A 22,392-nucleotide genomic window follows, 5' to 3' on the forward strand; every position below is an offset into this window, starting at 1 on the left:
TAAGTCAAATGAATGGGAAAAGTGTCCGGAGGATAGAATCTTGAAGTATAATACTTTGTTGCAATTCATGTTGTTTTTAAGGCCAGAAGAGCAGGACAAAATAAATCCCTACAAGAGATCATTACATCATTTCAGACAGTTTTACAGGCGGAACAGTTTGAACTTCAACAAGCTGAGAGAGTCAACTGATAACACACAGGTCAGAAAACTTGCTGAAGTCTGCAAGATGCTTTCCTCATTTACCTGTTTTCTTTGTAGGTATCTGTTTTAAGAATGCTACAGTTTAATAAGTCTTTGCCTGTTATATGGTACAGTAAGTTCACAGAGTGCTAAATCATGAGAATCCGTTGACTCAAAATGTGCGTTTTGTGATAATACAGAAGATCATGAGTAATTTAGTTCTTCACTGCGTGAACGTGATGATAAGATTTTGTGTCTAACAGCTGTTACTTTTCTTTCTAGCATGCTAGCTTTGTTCCAGCATCCAGACTTGCGCAACTCTGTGATAGGCTGTGTCTCATCTCGATGTGCTGGGTTTGGCTCTTTTGTATGCACACCAGGTAAAGAATCCTGGTTTGGGGATAACAGTTGTAGCGCACCAGATGAGACACTAATAAAAGCCTTGCCCGGCCCAGCTCGCTGTGGGGGGGGCGGGTGCCGGTTGGGCTCCAGCCGCACTGACCTGTTTTGTCAGGGAGACCCAGGTGGGTAGTTGTAAGGCTTAGCTATATTATATGTAACTGTAATCATTGTTGTTAATCACATGTTGTATGCTGCAGTGTATTTCAAAGATGATTCAGCACATTGTAAACAAGGCCTGGCTGGTTCAAAAACAAAAAGGGGGAATTGTGGGAGATTTGAGGGATTTTCTTGAGGTTGGTGTGTGGATGGGTTTCTATTTCTGATTTATTTCTGAACTAGCCAAAGGAATCTCACAGCCAGCTCGAAGGCTGAAAAATACCTGCTGTGGAAGTGAGGCCTCAGGGCCTCAACAAGATGTAAGTCAACAGACCTATTAGCAGTGAGACTCGGGCGCATGGACAGCTCGTGAACATGGACAATATCCCATCAGCTAATGCATGCTTGGAGCGTGGACGCGTGATCAGGAAATAACCGCATATATAAGGAGGCTTGTTTCTGTAATAAATGGCTTCGCTGGAATTCATATTGGATTGTGTGGAGTCCATGAGTTTTCGCCCTCGCACATAATAGTAACAGAAGGCAAAAAGCGCCAGACATCTGACTAAGGAGAAAAGGAACACAACATTAGGAAAAAGTGAAAGCTGGTAATTAGGGAAGGAGTAATCTCAAATACAGCTACTCAACAGAAACACAACACTTGGGAAAGCTGCTATGTCAAACATATATAAACAATGTCATTATTCCAGCTCTATGGAAATGACTATTTTCCTGGTCTGTAACCTCTTCCACATCCAGTACTGCTGAGGTTTTCCTTGGAGGCACATGGGGAGACACTGCACACACACAAAGCAGCAGCAGATTCCTCAGAGGAGTAAAACAGGAGGGAATTACTCCCATCCAATTAGAAAAATCCATAGTTTGGAGGCCATGCAATGTGGGACAAAGCACTATTAAGCCCTAAACACACAATTCCAGTTAGGTGGGAACTCTGCAGCTATAGCTTTTGTTTTCCAAAAAACCAAGCGTCCCATGTGGCATGTCAGAGTGTTGTATTCCTGAGTGGAACACAGCAGTTATCAAAGCAACAGAAGCTGTGGGCAAGACATCCTAGAAAATAAACCTGTGCTGGAGAAAGTAATTCCTACTTTGTCTCCTTACAGCTGCCACAGAAAACCCACTCTTCACTTGTTCATTTGGTGGAGGCACCAAGAACATTATAACCTAAATTTGAGTTTAAAGGCTGTTTTTTTTCCCCCTTGCACCTCAAAGTTATCCAAGCCAGAAATTCAACTGAAGCTCAACTGTGCATAGTTTGGAGTTTTTGGTGGTGGGGAGGTCTCTGAATTCTGACATGACAGCACAGCAATTGTGTGATACAGGAGTTGCATAGATAATTTGTCCCCTCCCCAGCCCAAAGAACTTAAAGAGAGAGAAGTCACAGCTTAGGATGTTGTTGCATTTGTGAAAAAATATGAAATCAGGATTAAAATAAAGTTCCATTTACAGAGGTTTTCCTACATCACCTGGTAAAGGGGAAGTGGGGAGCAAGAGACATACAACAGTAGTCATGGCCATTTCACAAAGCTTCATTGTCTGAAGTTTATTACAGGCCCCAGTGAAAATAGTAAAATTTCACCAATGCATACACTTTGGTGTTCTAGAGTGGTTAAGTGCCTTTTTTTTAAAAAAAAAAAAAAAAGTTCGTTTTCACATTGTTGATGTGTTTTACAACAAAATTGAAAACCATTTGTGGAATCTACCCAGCAACAAAAAGTTAGTTTCCCCTGAACAAGCCAAAAGCATAAAAGCACATTCTGAAGGGGCCTTTTCTATACCAGCTATTTAATGAATAAAAAACAACAAAACCAATAACAAAACAATCTATAACTTCTGTTCCTAACATAGATGAATTTACTCCATTTTCCAGAAGGTAAATCCTCTCAATAAATATCAGAACAACTTCTGAGATGCCCAAGTTTCAGAGATGGGAGCAGCAGCTCTGTGCTATTTCTCCTGGAGTCCCTAAAAAGCTGCCCCGTGTTTCAGTCCAGTGAGATGATGTCAGGAGCACTGCTGCCACAGCTGGTGATCACCCCAGGCTCGCTCCTGCCAGAGGAGCTAACGTGCGTGCTGCTCTCGTGATGACTGGTTGAGGTGACAATGCTGCCAGGTGTGCTGCTTGTTAAGGTTGAGGTGAGACTATCCAAAAACATAGGAGGACAGTACTGCTTGAAACAAACAATGAAGAATGAAGAGACTAACCGCACAAGGGAAATGTATGCTCTGAAGATACATCTTCCCTACGACAAGCGTGAAACACATTAACTAACAGAACCTTGTTAACACATGCACAGCAAGAACCGGAGTTCTGCAAACCAGCAAGAGACAAGCAGAGGTGGTAGCCACAAGCCCTTCTCTCTCATCCTCCCCCCTTTTTTAATTTTTTCTTATGAACTGGTTAGCTTGAGCATTTACTAGCACATTAAGAAACACTCTAATGACCAAAAAAAAAACCAAAAACACAGCACATACGACACAACACACCACCACCAAAAAAAACCCCAAAACAAATCAAAAAAACCAAAACACCACACAAACACCCATAGTATTTGGAGAATGTTCGCTACCCACAGGCACAACTGCATATTTCAGGCTCCTTTTGTCATGAAAAGCAGCAAAAAGCATTCTGCTGCCACAACAGTGGTTAAAATCATTTCATCCCCTCAAATGGCAGCACTGTACTAATCAACATTTTCATAGTATACACCCGCAATTATACGTGCAGGTCTCTAAACATTTTAGCAATGATAAACGAGACCTGATCAAGTCTGATTAGGGAAAGTTACTCAGTTGATTTAAATTTCCTGAAGTGGAAGACAAGCCTTCTCAAAGCAGAGCTCAACATTTTACACATTTAGAAACAGAACAAGGTTGCCAGGTGTCAAAGAGGATGATCTAAGACACCCCCATGCATGCACACACACATGTTGTTCAACACACTTGACTTTCTCTTACCCTGTGGATTCCAAGCTTGGGCTTATGTTTGGAACTGAGCCTGAACTGTTTGAACTGTCCAAAGTGGACATTTCGCAGCAGCATACCTGCTTCCAGCCTCCCACATCAACAAACTTCTGTTATTCCCACTTTTGGCAGTTCAGATCTCAAGGTCAGGCACAGAGTATTGCAAGATGCAGTAAGTGGAAAGAAAAGGAGGAAGTTCATCCTCTGTTTTTAAGGCACCAGAAAGTCAAGTCCTATTACTGTTGTCTTCTAGTGACAGAGAGACAAAATAGAGGGTCTACTTCAGATCCTCTTGTCTTAATTAAGGAGCCAATATTACCCCACATTTCAAGGCTGTAGTCTTGTCTGTGTAAGAATCTAGTTACTGTAAGAATCATTCTCCCTAATTCTGTAAAGTTTAAGTTTCCAGAGAAGGCAAAAATACCACCTAGTTACTTTGGACCTACAAAATTTCCATATAATCCAAAGCCAATGGGGTTTAGGTGTTACACGGGATTTATTATAAAAGTGTTCAGCCATGCACCCATCAAATTAATGAAGGCATTTTCTTTAGAACTTAATCTCCTACTAATATCAAAACCAACAGCAATCAGTGAAATATTACAGAGCTTAACCTGGCCTACAGATACACATTAAGAACTAAGAGTGTTAAATACATGAAGGGTGTATTCAAGTTAGTGCTGTGCAAGTTATCCACTTCAGAAAGGTAAAAAGTATCAATAAAGAGCAAATTTCCATGCCTGGATTTATCATAGTGAGGCTAAACTGAATCCTCCCTTAATGCATCTTCATCACCACCTCTTGTTGGGAAAATGGGTTTTCCTGGTCTGTGGCTGGGTCTAACTGCAAACTTGATATGGATGATGACAGCATTTGAGCAGTATGTCACAAAAAACAGACTTGGAAATTAAACCCCAGAGCAGTTCAGACACATACCTGTGAATCGACTGGGATTAGCGAAAGAAAATCCAGACCTAGAAAAAAAAAAAAAAATTAAAAAAAAAAAAAAAAAGATGAATCTTTCTTTTCTTCATCACAAGAAACGTAAGGAACATTTTTTTTGTGCTCATAGAACAGATTTTGCAATTGTTACACAAGTTTCTAAATGGAATATACCATGGTGACACCACTCTCAACGACCACTTCAGGCAGCAGCAAAACAAGTTATCTAGTACAAGTGGCTCTTTTTAAGAATGAGAATGACATAATGATGTATTATTCACTGGATATTGCAGGGTGGTTCAATGTGGTTGCTTAGATGAAGGTTGCTGTTTGGAGCTGTTGGTTCATAATGCAAGTTTCACTGCGTATTGTACCTGACTTGGCCAAACTGGGACATGAAGAGTGTCATCACATTAAAGATGCTGGAATGAAGTAAAGTCACAACATTCACAAGTCCAAAAACAAGCAACAGGTCTCTTCCTCCACCCATGGGCAGCCAATAAGGAAACACTTCTAATATCATCCCCATTTTGTGTCTAGACAAATAAAAGGAACGAAGAAGAAACTACAAGTAGTTGAATGTATATCCTCTAAGAGCAGCGACAACTATCGTCTGTCTTATACACCATTAGTGTGTAAGCATTTAGGGCAAGATGTTTAAAATTAGGAAACCAAAGAGAAATCACAGCCTTTTTTGTTTTGTTTTTAAATATTGGCCTTGTGTTTGCTATGTCAACAGAAATAAATGGTAAAACTACTCCCTCCCTCTCCCCTCACCTCCAAATATGTTCTGGCCAGTGGCATCTCTCCTCCTTTTCTCCATTTAGAGAAGAATTTTGAAGGAGATTTAAGAATTGTAGAATACCAGGTTGGAAGGGACCACAAGGATCATCTGATCCAACCTTTACTTGGCAAAAGAAAACTCAGCTGCTTTTACAGAACTGACAGCTTCTTTTGTTCTCACATGTTTATAGAACTTCATGGACAAAACAGTTCTAGTCACCCATTCTCTCAGCTTACTCTCCAATTTGGGAAGACAATCAGTTTTTTTAAATGAGGGAGAAGTGGAGGGAGGGAGCAGTAAGGGAACCAAAATGGACAGAAAAATAAAGGGAATGATATCCAACCCATTGCCAAACTGGTGCTGAAAGAAGAGGAAAAACCCATAGATGTTGCAAGGGAGAAATGGAGACAGGCAATGGAGTGGGGGAAAAGGAAGGTACAGGAGGCCAGCATGACATCTGTCACCACAAGTCACCATCTCCTAGGCTCTGGGTTCGTTACAGCTGGCCAATAGAACCCCCAGAGTCCCTATATACAGCATTCTTTTCAAGGAGCCAGGGTAGAAAACAATCAGTATCCCCACCTTTTTGTCTGATATTTAGCAGCAGTGTTGAAGAATACATCATAGGCATTTAGGGTATGTCTAGGTAAAGAAAGTCAATAGAGGTCAGCTTACATATTGTAGCTCACCTTAACCTTTTTCATAAATTCTAGACAGAGCACCACTAGAATCAGGCAGCAGAACATCTCTACATCTAGGACTGGGATGAGTCAGCACCATCACATTTGCATAACTTAAAGCAGCTGCTCTCCCTCACATCTACGACATGTAACAACCAGACGTTCACACAAAGTCTAACTCAATACAGTGAGAAGTGTTTCTGGCTGCCATTCCAAAAATGCCAATTTGTACCCCAGGAGCAATGTTTTTCACATGACCATCTGAAACAAGAAAGACAGCCTGTGCTGGACTTGTCTACACAACATATCAGTACAATACTGCATTTAGTCTTGTTCCATTAAAAAAAAAAAAAAAAAAAGTTGATTCTCCAATTTTTACCCACCCCATCAAATTAATAAAGCTATCAGAATACATATGAAAAATAGCCACCACCTACCTGACAAGTCTGATGAAATACTGGATATTGGTGGGTGATGGAATGGTACTGGGTAGTCTGTTAATGAAGGAGGAATAGCAGCAGCATCAACCGTTGTCACGCTGGGCACTCTGACAGTGGATGGCTGATACATGAGAACCCTGTTTCAAACAGCACAGGAAGTTACAACCTGGCCATTAGTTACTGATGCCAAATCAAGCACCACTATGTGCTCTGAGTCACAAGGTCGCTATGTTACAACACAACTACAGCGTGGCTACTCACTACACAGTATTCCACTCTAGTTTCCTCTTTCATAACAGTCTTCATAATAACATGACCATATCTTGGTTCTCAACAGCAGCTGTGATGCAAGAGCAAGTTGGCATTAAAACAAAGTACTGTGATGGAGTCATTTATACCAGTCTACCACCCAGAGACAGAAATGGACGTCTGGATCTGCAGAGCACCCCAGGGAGGGATGCACAGGGAGCCAGAGCTAGGGGAAGAACACTTGTTTCAATTTCTCCACGTTTCCTCAGTGTTAACCTGTGGAGGGGGTTTTGGTAAATAAAGACTTTGTTGCTGAATTAGTCAGGCTCAAAGGAACCTCAAGGCCGCTTCGGGAAGCTGAATGCAGAGTCTGCTGTAAGAAAGAGGGGTGTTCCACAATCACCGGGGTCCTGGCGTGGCATGAATCATCGGACGTATCATCAGTGAGACTCCAGCGCACGGACAGCCCACGATACTAATTTAGCCAATCCATGCTTGGAGCGTGGACGCGTGATTAGAATATAGTTGCATATATAAGGAGGCTTGTTTCTGTAATAAATGGCTTTGCGTGATTCACATTGAATCAAAATGTTTGCTGAGTCCTTTATCGCTCCAACAAATGGTGACCCCGACGTGATACTCTGAATGGCGTACCACTAAGATCGGGGAAAAGCCTGGAGCGGCCCAGCCGGAGGCGGATCAGCTGGACTGAGAACCGGGCGGAGGCGTACGGACATTCCGCATTAATTGTTGAAGAAGTCACCGTAAATGGTGAGCGGCTGGGAGCGGGAGGAGGGAAGAGTGAAGTTATGGGGCAAAATATATCCTCTGAGGAAGAAGCCATAGTTAAACTCCTCCTGCCTATTCTCTCTATGAGAGGACTTAAATATGAAGAAAGTAACATCCGTAGACTGTTGGTTTGGTGTAGTACTAACGGCTACCCCACAGAAGCTGAAAAAGCTTTAAAAATCAAACTTTGGGGCGATATAGGGCAGAAATTATGGGATAAGATTAGTGACGGAGATAAAGAAGCTAAATCACTAGCGACTACATGGAAGCTTATAATTACCACCTCAAAAGAACTTAAGGCTGAACGGGCTGCAGTTACTGGAATTTTTACGGCGTTGCAGCCTGATAAGAGCTCTAAAAATAACTGTGAAGCTTATCCAGTTCGTGTCTTTGGTTCCCTTCCTGCCCCAACCCCTGTTGTACCATCAGCACCCCCGATAATACAGCAGTCTGGGGCGGGGGGAGGAAAATCACTCAGCAGATGGCCTCTTTTACCATCACACGACCCTAAAGAGACCAAGCAGTCCAAGGAACTGGAGTCAGATAATTTGTCAAAAGAACTGTTGAAAGCTGAGAATGCTAAAGTCGTAAATAAGTGTAATATCAGTCCCGTTACTGATTCGTGTCCGCCTTTACCGCCTTCTACCACTCTAACTCCTACGCCAGAGGAGAAGGAGTCGCCGGGAAAGAACAGGATTAAAGAACTGTGTGAAAAAATAGATAAGCTACAACTGAAAGAATCCAGCACTCGGAAAGGTGATTATCTTGATGGTGACGAGAAGGGGGGTGCAACGGGGGGTGCAGCAGGGGGTGCGTCAGGGGGTTCGGGCTCTACAAATGATTATGACATTAAAAGACATTGGCGAGGAATTATCAGAAATGCGATGACAGAAGGTGAAATAACGAGTGCATACCGAGTCTTTTACCAGCGAGATGAACAGGGTAATCAGAAAACTGGGTGGGCTGCGTTGCGTTGGGAGGAGGTAAAAGAGGCTAGAAAAGCGGTGCAACAGTATGGATTGCATGGAAAATATACACAAGGCTTTATTAATACTCTTTTTGATGGGCAGATACTAACTCCTTACGATTGTCGTCAGCTGGCTACGTTGCTACTAACACCAATGCAAGAAGTTCTCTGGAGAAGTAGGTGGATTGATGCTTGTGAGGAAGCAGCTATTTATAACTTAGACCGCAAGGAAGGAGATTGGTTGCGCCTTGCTTCGAAAGACAAGCTAATAGGGGAGGGAGAATTTGCTAACCCTCAGGTGCAGGCACAGTTAGATACTGCCATCTTGCGGCAGAGTTCCTCTCTTGCAAGAGACACTCTCCGAACTCTACCGGAAGAAGGTAAAGCAGTCCCTCCGTACTCTCAGGTAAAGCAAAAGGACAATGAATCGTACATGGCTTTTCTTGAACGTCTAAGGGAAGCTTTGGATAGGGCACCGATTGATACTAATGTAAAAGAACCTTTGCTTATGACACTCGCAGTTGACAATGCTGACCCAGTTTGTAAGAAAATCTTGCTTGCTTTACCAAAGCATAGCTCAATAGCTGAGATGATGGATGCTTGTGCCAGGGTGGGCTCAGACGAAGAGAAATTTGGTCTTATGGCTTCTGCATTTGCGGCTGCTATGAAGCCCCTGTTAGCTCACACTCCAAATAGATCAGGCCGATTTTGTTTCAAATGTGGAAAAACAGGGCATTACAAATCCCAATGTCATGTCAATCAGACTTATCGAAGATCAAATAAGAGTGGTACAGATCCTATAGACAGTAATGTATGTTACCGCTGTGGAAAATTTGGACACAGAGCTAAAGACGGTAGGTCTATTTTTCATAAAAATGGGCAGCCACTGGGAAACGGGGAAACGAGCGCACCGAGACCCGGCGCGATGACACAAGTGAGGTCTCAGGCTGCTTGCACAGTCACCGCTGCCACCTCAGGGAGTGCCACAGTGGACGTAGAAACTATGAAAGATGTAACATTAATTGACACTCAGGTACAATGCATACCAACAAACATGACTGGACCACTAGGGCATGGTTTAAGTGCTTTGCTTCTAGGGAGATCATCTGCCACTAGAAATGGCATTTTTATACTTCCAGATGTAATTGATGCACATTTTGCCGGCATCATTTCAATTATGGTATGGACTCTTAGTCCACCAGTCCACATTCCCAAAGGCTCAAAGATAGGTCAATTGGTTCCATTTAAAGCAAATGTTCCAAAAGTTTCACTTAAAGAGTGTGCAGAAGAAAGCTTTGATTCTACTGACAATGCAGAGTTGTGTTTAGCTCTGGACATTGGTAAGGCTAAGCCAATGGAAAAGGTGACTCTTTTAGACAAATCTGGCTGGTCATAGACTTTTAAAATTCTGGTAGACACAGGTGCTGATGTGACTATTATCAGCAAAAAAGATTGGCCAGTTTGGTGGCCTCTCGAGTCTCCGCACATACCAGTCATGGGTGTTGGGGGTATGCAGAATACCCAGGTGAGCAAACATCACTTACAAATGCAGTTATCTGATGGTTCATTATGTTCTGTACGACCTTATTGTGATGTCTATCCCTGTTTCTCTATTAGGACGAGATGTGTTAGGACAACTAGGAGCAACTCTGGTGACAAAACAACAGCATCTCTAGAAGCGGCCATTGATGATGTGCGACCAGTACTGAAATTACAGTGGAAAAATGATGATCCGGTCTGGGTAAATCAATGGCCGCTCAGTAAAGAAAAACTCGCCCACGTCGAAGATCTTGTTCAGACACAGCTTGAAAAAGGGCATTTAGAGTCGTCTACAAGTCTCTGGAACACTCCTGTGTTTACTATTCAGAAAAAATCAAAAAAATGGAGGTTGTTACATGATCTTCGAAAAATTAATGATACCATGGAAGACATGGGGGCATTACAACCGGGATTACCATCCCCTGTCATGATTCCAGAAAATTGGCAGATCTTAATAATTGACTTGAAAGATTGCTTTTTCACCATTGCTTTGCATCCTGATGACTGTAAACGCTTTGCATTTTCCATACATTCTGTGAATAAGGCTGAACCTGCGAAGAGGTATCAATGGGTAGTTTTGCCGCAGGGAATGAAAAATTCCCCAACTATGTGTCAAATTTATGTAGCTTGGGCCTTGCAATCGATTAGAAAATCTCATCCTGAGTTAGTGATTTACCACTACATGGATGACATATTAATAGCTGGGGAAACTTTTTCAACTGATTTGTTGATAAATGAAGTATCTGATACATTGCAGCATAGGGGATTACAAATTGCTCCAGAAAAGGTACAAATTCAACCAGCATGGAAATATCTTGGTTGGGAAATTTCTCAGTCCACAGTGAAACTTCAGAAAATAGTATGTCGGCCTGTCATTCGATCCTTAAATGATGTGCAGAAACTAGTGGGTGATCTGAATTGGGTCCGGACCATTTGTGGGATCACTAATGAGGATTTAGCTCCAATTGTAACACTGCTAAAAGGGGATAGTGACATTAGGTCTCCTAGGACGCTTACTGCTGAGGCGGAAGCTGCTCTGAAAAAGATTATGTCCAAAGTTGCAAAAGCTTTCAGCCATAGGTGGAACCCAGATTATGTAATCGGACTACTAATTGTAAACAATACTAATTATCCTTTTGCTCTCATAATGCAATGGACAACTGGTAAGGAGCTGTTAAAGATCTTAGAGTGGGTGTTTTTGCCTTTTCAACTCAAACGAACCATTACAACCCGGGTTGAGGTCTTTGCTCAGCTTATAATGAAAGGTAGGCAGAGAATAGTTGAAATTTCAGGGGGTGAGCCTGTGTATATCATTGTTCCCCTCGCTTCAGAGTATTTACAATGGGCTTTGCAGAACTCCTTACTTTTTCAGATTGCGTTATTAGATTCTCAAGCTTTAATTAAGACAGTTTCCCCTCCACACAAGTTGATGTCAGCTTTGAATATGGGATCAATGGAGGAGAGTCCCCCTCTTCTCTCAGAATTTCCTGTTAAAGGACCCACAGTGTTTACTGATGCAGGAGGTAAAATGCAGAAAGCAGCAATTACATGGAAAACAGATGGGAAATGGCATGATGTGATTCTAACGGACCTGAAAGGATCAACTCAGCATTTAGAACTCAGGGCTGTAATAAAGTGTTTATCAGATTTGCTCATAGCCCAGTGAATATCGTTTGTGATTCTTTGTACGTGGTAGGTGTGGTAGCTCGCATTGAAAGGTCATTGCTCAAAGAGGTTCAGGATGCATAACTCATGTCATTGTTCAAGCAATTGTGGTTGTTGGTCGAAGAGAAACAACACCATTACTTCATAACACATATCTGTAGTCATCTGACATTTCAAGGCGATTTAGCTGAAGAAAACCGCCGAGCTGATTTTCTTGTATCTCCTGCCTGAGTTCCACCTCCAATAGATAGGTTTGGGCAAGCAGTACGCTCTCATAGTTTCCTCCATCAGTCTGCTCAGGTTTTACAGTGGCAATTTTCATTGTCCGAAAGTGAGGCCCGGGGTATTGTTAAAAGTTGTGCAGATTGTCAGCGCATCTTGGCAGGGTTGGGTGCAGGAGTCAATCCAAGAGGATTAGGAGCTTTGGAATTGTGGCAAATGGATGTCACACATGCCCCTGAATTTGGCAGGCTAAAGTATGTCCATGTGTCTGTTGATACATATTCTTTCGCCATATGGGCCACTGCTCAGACTGGTGAAACTAGTTCACATGTGCAACGACATTTACGTTCTGCTTTTGCAGCTTTAAGAGTTCCTGCACAGGTCAAGACAGACAACGCACCTGGTTATATCGCCAAAGCTACTACCACCTTTTTTCAATTGTGGGGTGTTAAGCATATTACAGGGATACCAAATTCTCCTACTGGTCAGGCCTTGGTAGAAAGGATGAATCAAACTCTCAAGCATCAACTTGACAAACAGAAAGGGGGAACTGACTGTACTACATGACAGACTAAGCAAAGCATTATATGTCTTGAACTTTTTACGCCTTCCACAAGGGTTTGACATTCCACCTATGATTCGTCATGGAACAAGCTTAAAAGGACACTTGACAGACCTTAGAGAAAACCAATGTCGGGTCAAAATACGCAATGGAGTTACTGGTGAATGGGAGGGTCCTTTCCAATTAATAACTTGGGGAAAGGGTTATGCTTGTGTCATTACAGACCAAGGATCAAAATGGATTCCTGCGAAATGGATCAAGCCATGCCTGAACAAAGATAACAAAGATTCAACAGATGCAGAAGGGCAGGAGAGAGATAAGTTGTGAGAATTGTCTTAAATGTAAACCATGAATTCCTATTCAGTGTTATAGATGCTCCTAGATCCAGTGGTCTAAAAGCTTATTAGTAAACAAATAAGGTACCTTCTATAGAAAATGCTAATTTGAATAGATAGTAAGAGTTCCAAAAGGGTGATATTACAATTAGATAATCTATGCATAGATAAGGTAAAAGTATAAGATATTTCTACCATGGTAACTTAATTTAGCAACTGATAAGGTCTTAAAAGAAATAAGATTAAGCTATAGATCTTTTAAGTATAAGTTTAAATATAAGATTAAAAGTTAATAAGTTTATAAGTTAGATATAAGTTTAAATATAAGTTTTAAGATATTAATTCGATAATTAGCATATGCTGATGGTATTAAGTACATTACTCTATAAACTGCGCAGTTATAGATATTTGGGAAGTTAAGAGAATATATAGTATTAACTTGTCTGGTTATTTTGGATCTATTAAAATAGTGTGTTGATAAGGTTGTTATAATGGAATTAAGGTAGTTGTTTGATCTTAGTAAGTAAGGTTTAACTGTATTATATGTAATTGTAATTATGTTGTTAATCACGTGTTGTATGTTGCAGTATGTTTCAAAAATGATTCGCCGTGCAGTCGATGGGGCCTGACTAATTCAAGAACAGAAAGGGGGGAGTGTGGAGGGGCTTTTGGTAAAGACTTTGTTGCTGAATTAGTCTGGCTCAAAGGTATCTCAAGGCCGCTTCGGGAAGCTGAATGCAGAGTCTGCTGTGAGAAAGAGGGGCGTTCCACAATCACCGGAGTCCTGGTGTGGCGTGAATCATCGGACGTATCATCAGTGAGACTCCAGCACACGGACAGCCCACGATACTCATTTAGCGAATCCATGCTTGGAGTGTGGACGCGTGATTAGAATATAGTTACATATATAAGGAGACTTGTTTCTGTAATAAATGGCTTAGCGTGATTCACATTGAATCGACTTGTTTTGCTGAGTCCTTATCTCGCTCCTACATTAACCGGTCACACCAAGGGCACGACTGACTTATTCAGCCCCTGGAGCAAAAATTACACATGTGGGAGTTTAATATCAAAGCTGCCTTTACTCACAGCCTGAGCTCGAGCTATGTTCAGCTCTTTAGGAGCATGCAACCAGTTAAAACCCTCCTTGAGCCTCACTTTCTGCACGATGACTTTGTTAGTAACCGAACCAGTTTTACAAAGTGTTCCTGAAAGGATGAATCAGTTTTGTAAACTGTCCCTGAGAGGATGTTCAAGCATATCATGTTCGAGTATACTCTTATCTTAACAACCTAGCTTTTATCTTAGCCTAAATACGCATAGAGTGAGGACACTGCACATGATCAAAATAGTTCCAAGATGTTGCAATCGATGTTGTAATCAATACTGAGTAACCGTTACGTATCTTAATGAATATATGAATATGTATGTGAATGGACTGTATAAATACTGTGTAACTTAAACTGACCTGCGAAGCCAGCTTTGGGTGCAAACCCCTGGTTTCCCAGCACTGAAAAAAAGCACCGCATATAACTACGCCCATGGTTATGTGTCCTGATTGCTAACATTTTGGCGACCCAGATGGGACCTCGTGGGCTGCTGAGGCGGGTCGCGTCTCGATCCTGCTCTGGCTAGCACCAAGGTATTCTTGGAGAGTGCATCGGACGCGACCGACCCTCTGCTGCTCACGACGGACCTCTGACTGGTAAGAAGGTGCTTTATCTGGATTATTGGGTACCCACCTGATCTGGTAGCCTGCCGGTCAGACGCGGCGAAAGCCACGCTCGGTTGGGCAGGGAGCTCCCGGGGTATTGCCTAGGCAGCCGTCTGTCAGACAGAGGGAAACCTCTGCAGGCTCGGCACCTGGTCTGGTTATTTGTGCCGCAGGCTCGGCACCTGGTCTGGTTATTTGTGCACACCTGGTCTGGTTATTTGTGCTGCTCAGCACCTGGTCTGTAGTTCTGGTGATTTAATCTGTATTTACTGTTGAAACTGGTGATTTGATCCTGTTTACTGTTGTTCTGGTAAAGTTACCTGTGTTATCTTTCTGTGTTAGTTATCTGTATCCTTCTGTGTTGATATGTCCAATTCAAACGTATCGCCGTCAAATTGCTTTCTGAAACATTAGAAGGAGGCTGGGTTTGGACAGTTTATGCATAAAAAGAAGTGTAATTGTGATCTGTTTGCATATTTGAACTCGGTATTCGGTTTGCGTGTCTGAGCTCAGTATTTTAGTTTGTATGTTTATATTTGGTACCAAAAGAATTTGTTTGGGGAAATAATTACAAAATAAGAACCGGTTCCATTACTAAAGTGCCACCTTGCTCCCCCTTCAGATGCATCTGTACACATGAAAGTAAATTGAGTTAGCTGTATTGCAGTTAGTGTTGTTCTGTGGATAGACTGATTTGGATCTAAAATTAATGTCAGGGATTGATGCTTAATATGCTGTTTATTGACATCTGTAAGAAGTTACAAAAGGTAGGAGCTGAGAGATGTAACTATTGTTCAGCTAATTGGAATTACATATAAAGTTTATAATCGCAGGAATTAAATGAAGAGAGAAAAGGGCAAAAGGAGCCTAAACCTGTGCCCGGCAGCTTCTCCTTGATAAATTGCGGAGAAAAAAAAAAAAAAAAAAAAAAAAAAAAGGTGAAAAGCTGACTGTCTGCTAAAGCGGTGAAAAAGGTGGGGGGGAGCGGCGGCTGCTAGACTACTAGAGCTGAGGCAGCTCCTCTCCCGCGGGGGATGAAGCGTGGGGGGGGGATCATCAAACGTAATAGCACCCCTGCGGCAGGCAGTAGGTGTGGGGGGTAACCAGTCTATGTAAAAGTTCCGTTTTCGCCAGGGGATTTAGTAATCTGGAAGCAATCAGCTGGTCCTTATCGGGAAAATCCAGATAAGGTTGCAATAATTAAGATGATAATTAAAATGCAGAATCGTGATTGGGATGATTTACAAGTGATTTTGGATACATTAATGGACCCTACAGAAAAAGATATGGTTATACAGGTTGCGAGGGATAAAGTGAGAGAAGATATTTGGAATGGGAAAGTAGAGGCTAACGTTGATGAGAACTTTCCAAAAGAAGATCCCCGATGGAATTATAATACAGGAGGCGGGTTATGCCGTCTCCGGAGGTATCAGGATTGGTTATTGATTGGCATTCAAACTGCTATGCCGAAGCAAATGAATTGGTCAAAATTGTATAATGTGATGCAGGAAAAGAATGAGTCTCCCTCGGCCCTTTTAGAAAGATTAAAAGAAGCTGCCAAAACCAGGATGTAAAATTTTTTTTTAAGTAGACACAGGGGCTACTTAGTCTGTACTGAATTCCTTACAGGGGACGGTAGGTCACAGAGCTACAACAACTGTTGCTGCCACAGGGAAGGAGGAAGTATGGCCATTCCTACAACCCTTGGATTTGTGTTTTGGAGAAAAGGAACTAACCCACAAGTTCTTATATGTTCCAGACTGTCCAGTTTCCCTTTTAGGACGGGATTTATTGACCAAATTGGATGCCGTAATAACATTTGAGGATGGAAACCTGGTAATGAAAATTCCAGAATCTAAGGTAGGACAAATTCTGTTATTAAAAGAAAGCCTGGTAGTCAGTGGAGGAGGCTGTGATTCCTATGGTATGGGAGACTGACATACCTGGGAAATCAAAAACAGCCCAGCCCGTAAAAGTGGAACTGAAGGAAGATGCCAAGCCAGTACAGTTGAGGCAGTACCCACTGAAACTAGAAGCTAGGTTAGGAATAGTACCTCTAATTGAAAAATTCTTGAAATATGGTGTTCTAGAGGAATGTGAATCAGAATATAATACTCCAATTTTTCCAGTAAAGAAACCTGATGGTAGTTATCGATTAGTCCAAGATTTGCGGGCTGTAAACCAGATCACTAAGGACATTTATCCGGTAGTTGCAAATCCATATACCTTGTTAACATCTGTGAAAGAGAAATATAAATGGTTTACTGCACTTGATTTAAAAGATGCCTTCTTCTGCATGCCCCTTGACCATGAAAGCAAAAAGCTATTTGCCTTTGAATGGGAAAATCCACACAATGGGAGGAAAACTCAATTAACCTGGACACGCCGCCTTCCACAAGGGTTCAAGAATAGCCCAACCATCTTTGGAAATCAGCTAGCCAAGGAACTCGAGGAACGGACTACAAAAGGTCATATCATGATCCCTCGACAATGGTATTTGTTGCTACAATATGTAGATGATATTCTGATTGCGACTGAGACACGAGAACTCTGCATCCAGGTAACAATTGAAATATTGAACCAATTGGGAATGAACGGGTACAAAGTATCGAAAATAAAGCTCAGATTGCATCCGAGACTGTGATCTATTTAGGATGCGAGCTCTCTCAAGGACAGCGAAGGCTAAGCCTGAACAGGATACATGCTATTTGTGCTATTCCAGAACCACAAAACTTACATGAGTTGAGATCTTTTTTAGGAATGACAGGATGGTGCAGACTCTGGATTATGGACTATGGGTTGATCGCCAAACCTTTGTATGAAGCACAAGGGAGTAAAACGTTCAAGTGGGGAAAGCCACAACGTGAGGCCTTCCAAAAGCTAAAACAGGCTTTGATGCAGGCACCTGCTTTGGGCCTGCCGGACTTGGGCAAAGACTTCCAGTTGTTTGTACACGAGCGACAAAGACTTGCCTTGAGAGTATTAACCCAGCGACTAGGATTCTGGAAAAGACCTGTTGGCTATTTTTCCAAACAGCTAGATCCGGTAAGTGCTGGGTGGCCGGCATGCTTACGGGTGGTAGCTGCTACAGTAATGCTGATCCAGGAGGTCCGAAAATTAACTATGGGAAAAAGGATAGAAGTGTTTGTATCCCATATGGTGACAACAGTATTGGAACAAAAGGGGGGCCATTGGCTTTCCCCAAGCAGAATGATGAAATACCAGGTAATTCTGACAGAACAAGATGATGTTGTTCTAAAAACTACTAACCTAATGAATCCTGCTGAGTTTTGGGTGCAGGTACTGAAGAAAGAGATCTGGAACATGATTCTGTGGAAGTCATCGAATATGTGCATGGAGCCCTTTGGAAAGAGCGGGGACTGCTCTCCTCACAAGGAACAAACATTAAATACCGGAAGGAAATACTGAACTTGATTAATGCCATTCAGAAACCATCGCAAGTTGCTATAATGCACTGTAAAGCTCATCAAAGTGGAACATCGAAAATTATTGGGGGAAATCGGCTTGCTGATCAAACAGCTCGGTCGGTGGCACGGCAAGTGAGAACAATGGTGGGTCTTGTCTCCCAGAAGGTAAGAGCAATTGATTTATTACCTTCAGAGCCACCTAAATATTCCATAGAAGATTAAAAACTGGCAAGTCTAGTAAGAGCCAGCAAGAATAATTCTGGGTGGTATGTAACCACCAATGGACAAGTTGTGGTGCCAACCACTATTATGAGAGGAATACTTCAGACGGAACACCAGAAGTGTCACTGGGGTGCAGAAGCATTGGTAACTTATCTAAGAAAACAAATTATGTCGGTCCAGATGTTAACAATGGCAAAGTCTATTACAGCTAAGTGTGAAATTTGCTTGAAAAAAATAATCCTCTAGTAAAAAGAAAAATAGAAATGGGGAAAATTAAGACAGGCATGCAACCCGGGGATTATTGGCAAATAGATTACGTGGAACTCCCCAGAACTCGTGGATATAGATATCTACTCGTTGTGGTGGGTACCTTTTCTGGATGGCCAGAAGCCTTCCCTTGTCGCACCAACCAAGCAAAAGAAACTGTGAAATGGTTATTAAAAGAGATAATCCCTATATTTGGGGTACCAATAGGAATATCATCCGATAGGGGGCCCCATTTTGTGACACAACTGGTAAAGGAGGTTAGCAGATGTTTAGGGATTCAGTGGGATTTGCATACTCCCTGGAGGCCCCAGTCCAGTGGACAGGTAGAGAAAATGAACCAAACTTTAAAAGACAACTTAGTAAGGTCTGTCAGGAGGCAAAGATTCAATGGCCACAGGCCTTACCAATAGCATTGTTGCGTATCAGGATAAAACCTAAGAGCGGAATGTCAGTAAGTCCGTACGAAATTCTGTATGGCAAACCCTACGAAGCACCAAACCCAAATCCAGAGGTCCACATAAAGGGTAATCAGGACTTGTACAATTACGTGTTGTTTCTTGGCAGGACACTGAATCAACTCCGATCTGCATTAGTGTGGAGTCGACCACTGGCACTTGAAAATCCAGTACATAATATAGAACCTGGGGACACTGTATATGCGAAAAACTGGAACGAAGAGCCTTTGAGAGAACGTTGAGACGGACCCTACCAAGTACTCTTGACCACGTTTACCGCAGTTAAAGTTGCCGGAGTAGACTCCTGGATACATTACACCCGTGTGAAGAAGGTTCCAAGAGCGTGGTCATCACATATCCTAGGTCCTACCACGCTTAAGATTACACCGCAGGATGTCTAATTTTTGTTATCGTATCGTGTTCTTGGTAGCATATATACTTAGATTGCTTGCTCTTGAGGAAGTACCCCTTAAAAGAGGAACACGTGGTGTCTGAGGAAGAAAGTGCCACTCTACTCTACAAAGTTGCTGGGGAACAATTGAGTAGGTCACGAAGAGTTATAGGAGATGGTGAAGATGTAAAGATGCCACAAGTAGTGCAGAGTGTACAGAATCAGGCAGAGAATCTGATGATAGGACTAATTCGAGACTTTGCACTGACCCAAAATGCCAGTAGCATCACTGCTTGCCTTCCCATCCCAAAATCAGCCGAAGACCCAGTACAGTGGGGAATGATATCTACGACCTTACCAGAAATAAACAAAACTGGTAAGACAGTGCGCGAATCTCGTACTAAAATAGAGCAAGTGCCAACTGAACAATGGGTAAAAACAGGACCCGAACCAGTGGAATTTAGAGGAAAGGTAGTTCTCAAAGAAAGTTGGACCAAAAAGACAGTATATGAAAAGGTTGAGCGAGCCTATTGGGAATGCAAGGATCAGGACGATCGAAATATAACTGAATCATGGAGTAACATGTGGACATTAAGTATTGTACAACAATACCAATACAGTGAAGCAATTCCATGGTGCATACGGTGGTCCGATGTAACAGAAGGAATGACAGTACCATGGTGGAATTGCTCACGGGTGATAACTTGTCAAACAGACATTAAAGAGATACCTTTGTCCATTGTCAAAGTAGCAGTGATTACAGGCTGCATTTGTCAGAAACAATTAGACTCACAGGCAGCCTTTAAAATTGGCATTGATAAAGACAAAATTGACTGTAAAGGAGTTATAGGCAGTATGGGACATTTAGTTTGGGCCTTAAGTGATGGGACCTGGACTACACATTTGCCAATGGGAGGACCAATTAGAGAAATTACTTTGGGGTTGCCAACACTATGTCCCATTTGGAAAAGGTCACCTTTGAAAAATAGGCAAGAACTTTTACAGGTCAGACATAACGAGAAATAAACGAGGATGATGTGTGGCATGAACCATCAAGCAGTGTTAAATTTAGCTGGGCACTAGAATCTTTCTTTGCACCAATTGCAGCCTATAGGAATAGAGAAATGATTGATAAATTGATCGGGCAAATGGATCGATTGGCTAGAATAACTAAAAAAGGTTTTCGGGATCTCAATATACAATTGCAAGCTACGACTAAAATGACCTTGCAGAATAGAATGGCACCCGACATAATGTTATTAAAAGAAAATGGCGTCTGTGGATATTTGAAAGACAGAATCGATCACTGCTGCATCCATATTCCAGACGTAACTTCAGAGGCTGAGAAAGACATTTCCAAGCTGACCCAAACACAAGTGGAGCTGCAAAAGGAAAGACAAGATGCAGAACAGAGCTGGATAGGAGCTCTGTTGAATAAATTCGATTTAATTTTGGGAGGATGGGTACATTCACTACTAGAAAGTGTAGTTGTACTTGCAATTGTGATTGTTCTTCTTTGTTTGTTGTATGTAGGTATTAAGCGCATAATTAGTCAAACAAATGCTCGGAATAATCGCATTTTCAGTATCCTGAGTAGGAATTATGCTAATCCTATATTTGATAACCCTCCAGCTTATGAAGAGGCACGACTGGAACTATCACACCTGAAGGGAATTACCAATGAATAATCGAAGAAATTGATTGAGGTGAAAATGCATTGTCTAAGAACAGAAAAGCATTTTCAAAGGGGGGAAATGTTAGTAACCGAACCAGTTTTACAAAGTGTTCCTGAAAGGATGAATCAGTTTTGTAAACTGTCCCTGAGAGGATGTTCAAGCATATCGTGTTCGAGTATACTCTTATCTTAACAACCTAGCTTTTATCTTAGCCTAAATACGCATAGAGTGAGGACACTGCACATGATCAAAATAGTTCCAAGATGTTGCAATCGATGTTGTAATCAATACTGAGTAACCGTTACGTATCTTAATGAATATATGAATATGTATGTGAATGGACTGTATAAATACTGTGTAACTTAACCTGCGAAGCCAGCTTTGGGTGCGAACCCCTGGTTTCCCAGCGCTGAAATAAAGCACCGCATATAACTATGCCCGTGGTTATGTGTCCTTAAATGCTAACAACTTCATGACACTGTTAAATACGAAACTGCAGGCATTTGGGCTACAGCCACATGCATAAATATCTTTATAAAACTTCAAGGCATGTGGAAATAACCAGAGTCCTGCATCTCACTGTCCTGCCTTGTTACCCACTCACATCTTCCCACACTCCTGCACTGGTGCATTTATGCTACTTCTGATTTTAGAAGCTTGGATTTCAGGCCTTCCCCTCTCAGCACCTCTTACATTTCAACCTATGTTGCTTCTGCCTATAGGAAGACACTCCATGGTTTTGCCAAAAACTAGCATTCAGGTAAGATTGTTTACAGCAGAAAAGCTACTCCCCCAAAAGTCTGGCTTTGACTTGGATTTAAAGAATGAAAACATGCTATTTCCATATCCAAACAATAAGGAAAATACATTTGTCACAGATACACAAGAAAACTCAGTTCTTCTACAATTATGGTTGCAAGTAGCCATCTTGGACAAACACAAGAGCATGGAAGGAAGTCTTGATACCTTCTGAAACTTCATTAAGAGATGTATTTGTAGCTATTTTTTCTTATAAAAATAAGAAACAAAAGTCCCTTGCAGAAGGATTCCTCCACAGCCCTCACAAGCAGCAACAGCATTTCAGTATCACCGCTACAAGTTGTTGAAGACAACCATTTGCTTCCCAAAGACCACACGTTCCTGCAGACTAGAGACACTATACCTGTTCATTACTTTAAGAGCTGACAAAACAGAAGTGGATTGTTTTAATTACTATTGTTTTAGCACAAGACATAAGGCACTATGCTGAGAGACACAGACACATGCCTCATGCATGCAGCAACACTAATGAAAAGCTGACGCTTGGAATTGCCTCATGGAGCAGTGACTTCTGGTAAGGTTCACCAGTGTCCCCTCCCTGCAGGTCTCCTTCACCCTGCAGACCAAGAGCAAGAACTTTCTG

General features: G+C 41.9%; 1 protein-coding gene across 3 annotated transcripts in view; it reads right to left on the reverse strand.

The window, feature by feature from the left end:
• Positions 1–2,684: 2,684 nt before the first annotated feature.
• The window catches only part of LOC308051416 (E3 SUMO-protein ligase PIAS2-like), a gene marked incomplete at its 3' end in the record, with an annotated part of 53,400 nt that continues 33,692 nt past the window's right edge, over positions 2,685–22,392 (reverse strand). Inside the window, exons 12-15 of one of the 3 annotated variants that reach the window (XM_080361843.1) lie at positions 6,500–6,646; positions 5,383–5,417; positions 4,600–4,637; positions 2,685–2,867 (exon numbers count right to left, since the gene is read on the reverse strand). In XM_080361843.1, the coding sequence (XP_080217969.1) occupies positions 2,685–2,867; positions 4,600–4,637; positions 5,383–5,417; positions 6,500–6,646 (403 nt within the window). Of the gene's footprint in view, positions 2,868–3,550; positions 3,913–4,599; positions 4,638–5,382; positions 5,418–6,499; positions 6,647–22,392 lie in introns of those variants that run through there. The other 2 variants (XM_080361844.1, XM_080361845.1) reach the window with 2 other exon arrangements.

The sequence above is a fragment of the Nesoenas mayeri genome (genome assembly GCF_963082525.1).
Source record: "Nesoenas mayeri genome assembly, chromosome: W".
Taxonomy (NCBI): Eukaryota; Metazoa; Chordata; class Aves; order Columbiformes; family Columbidae; genus Nesoenas; species Nesoenas mayeri.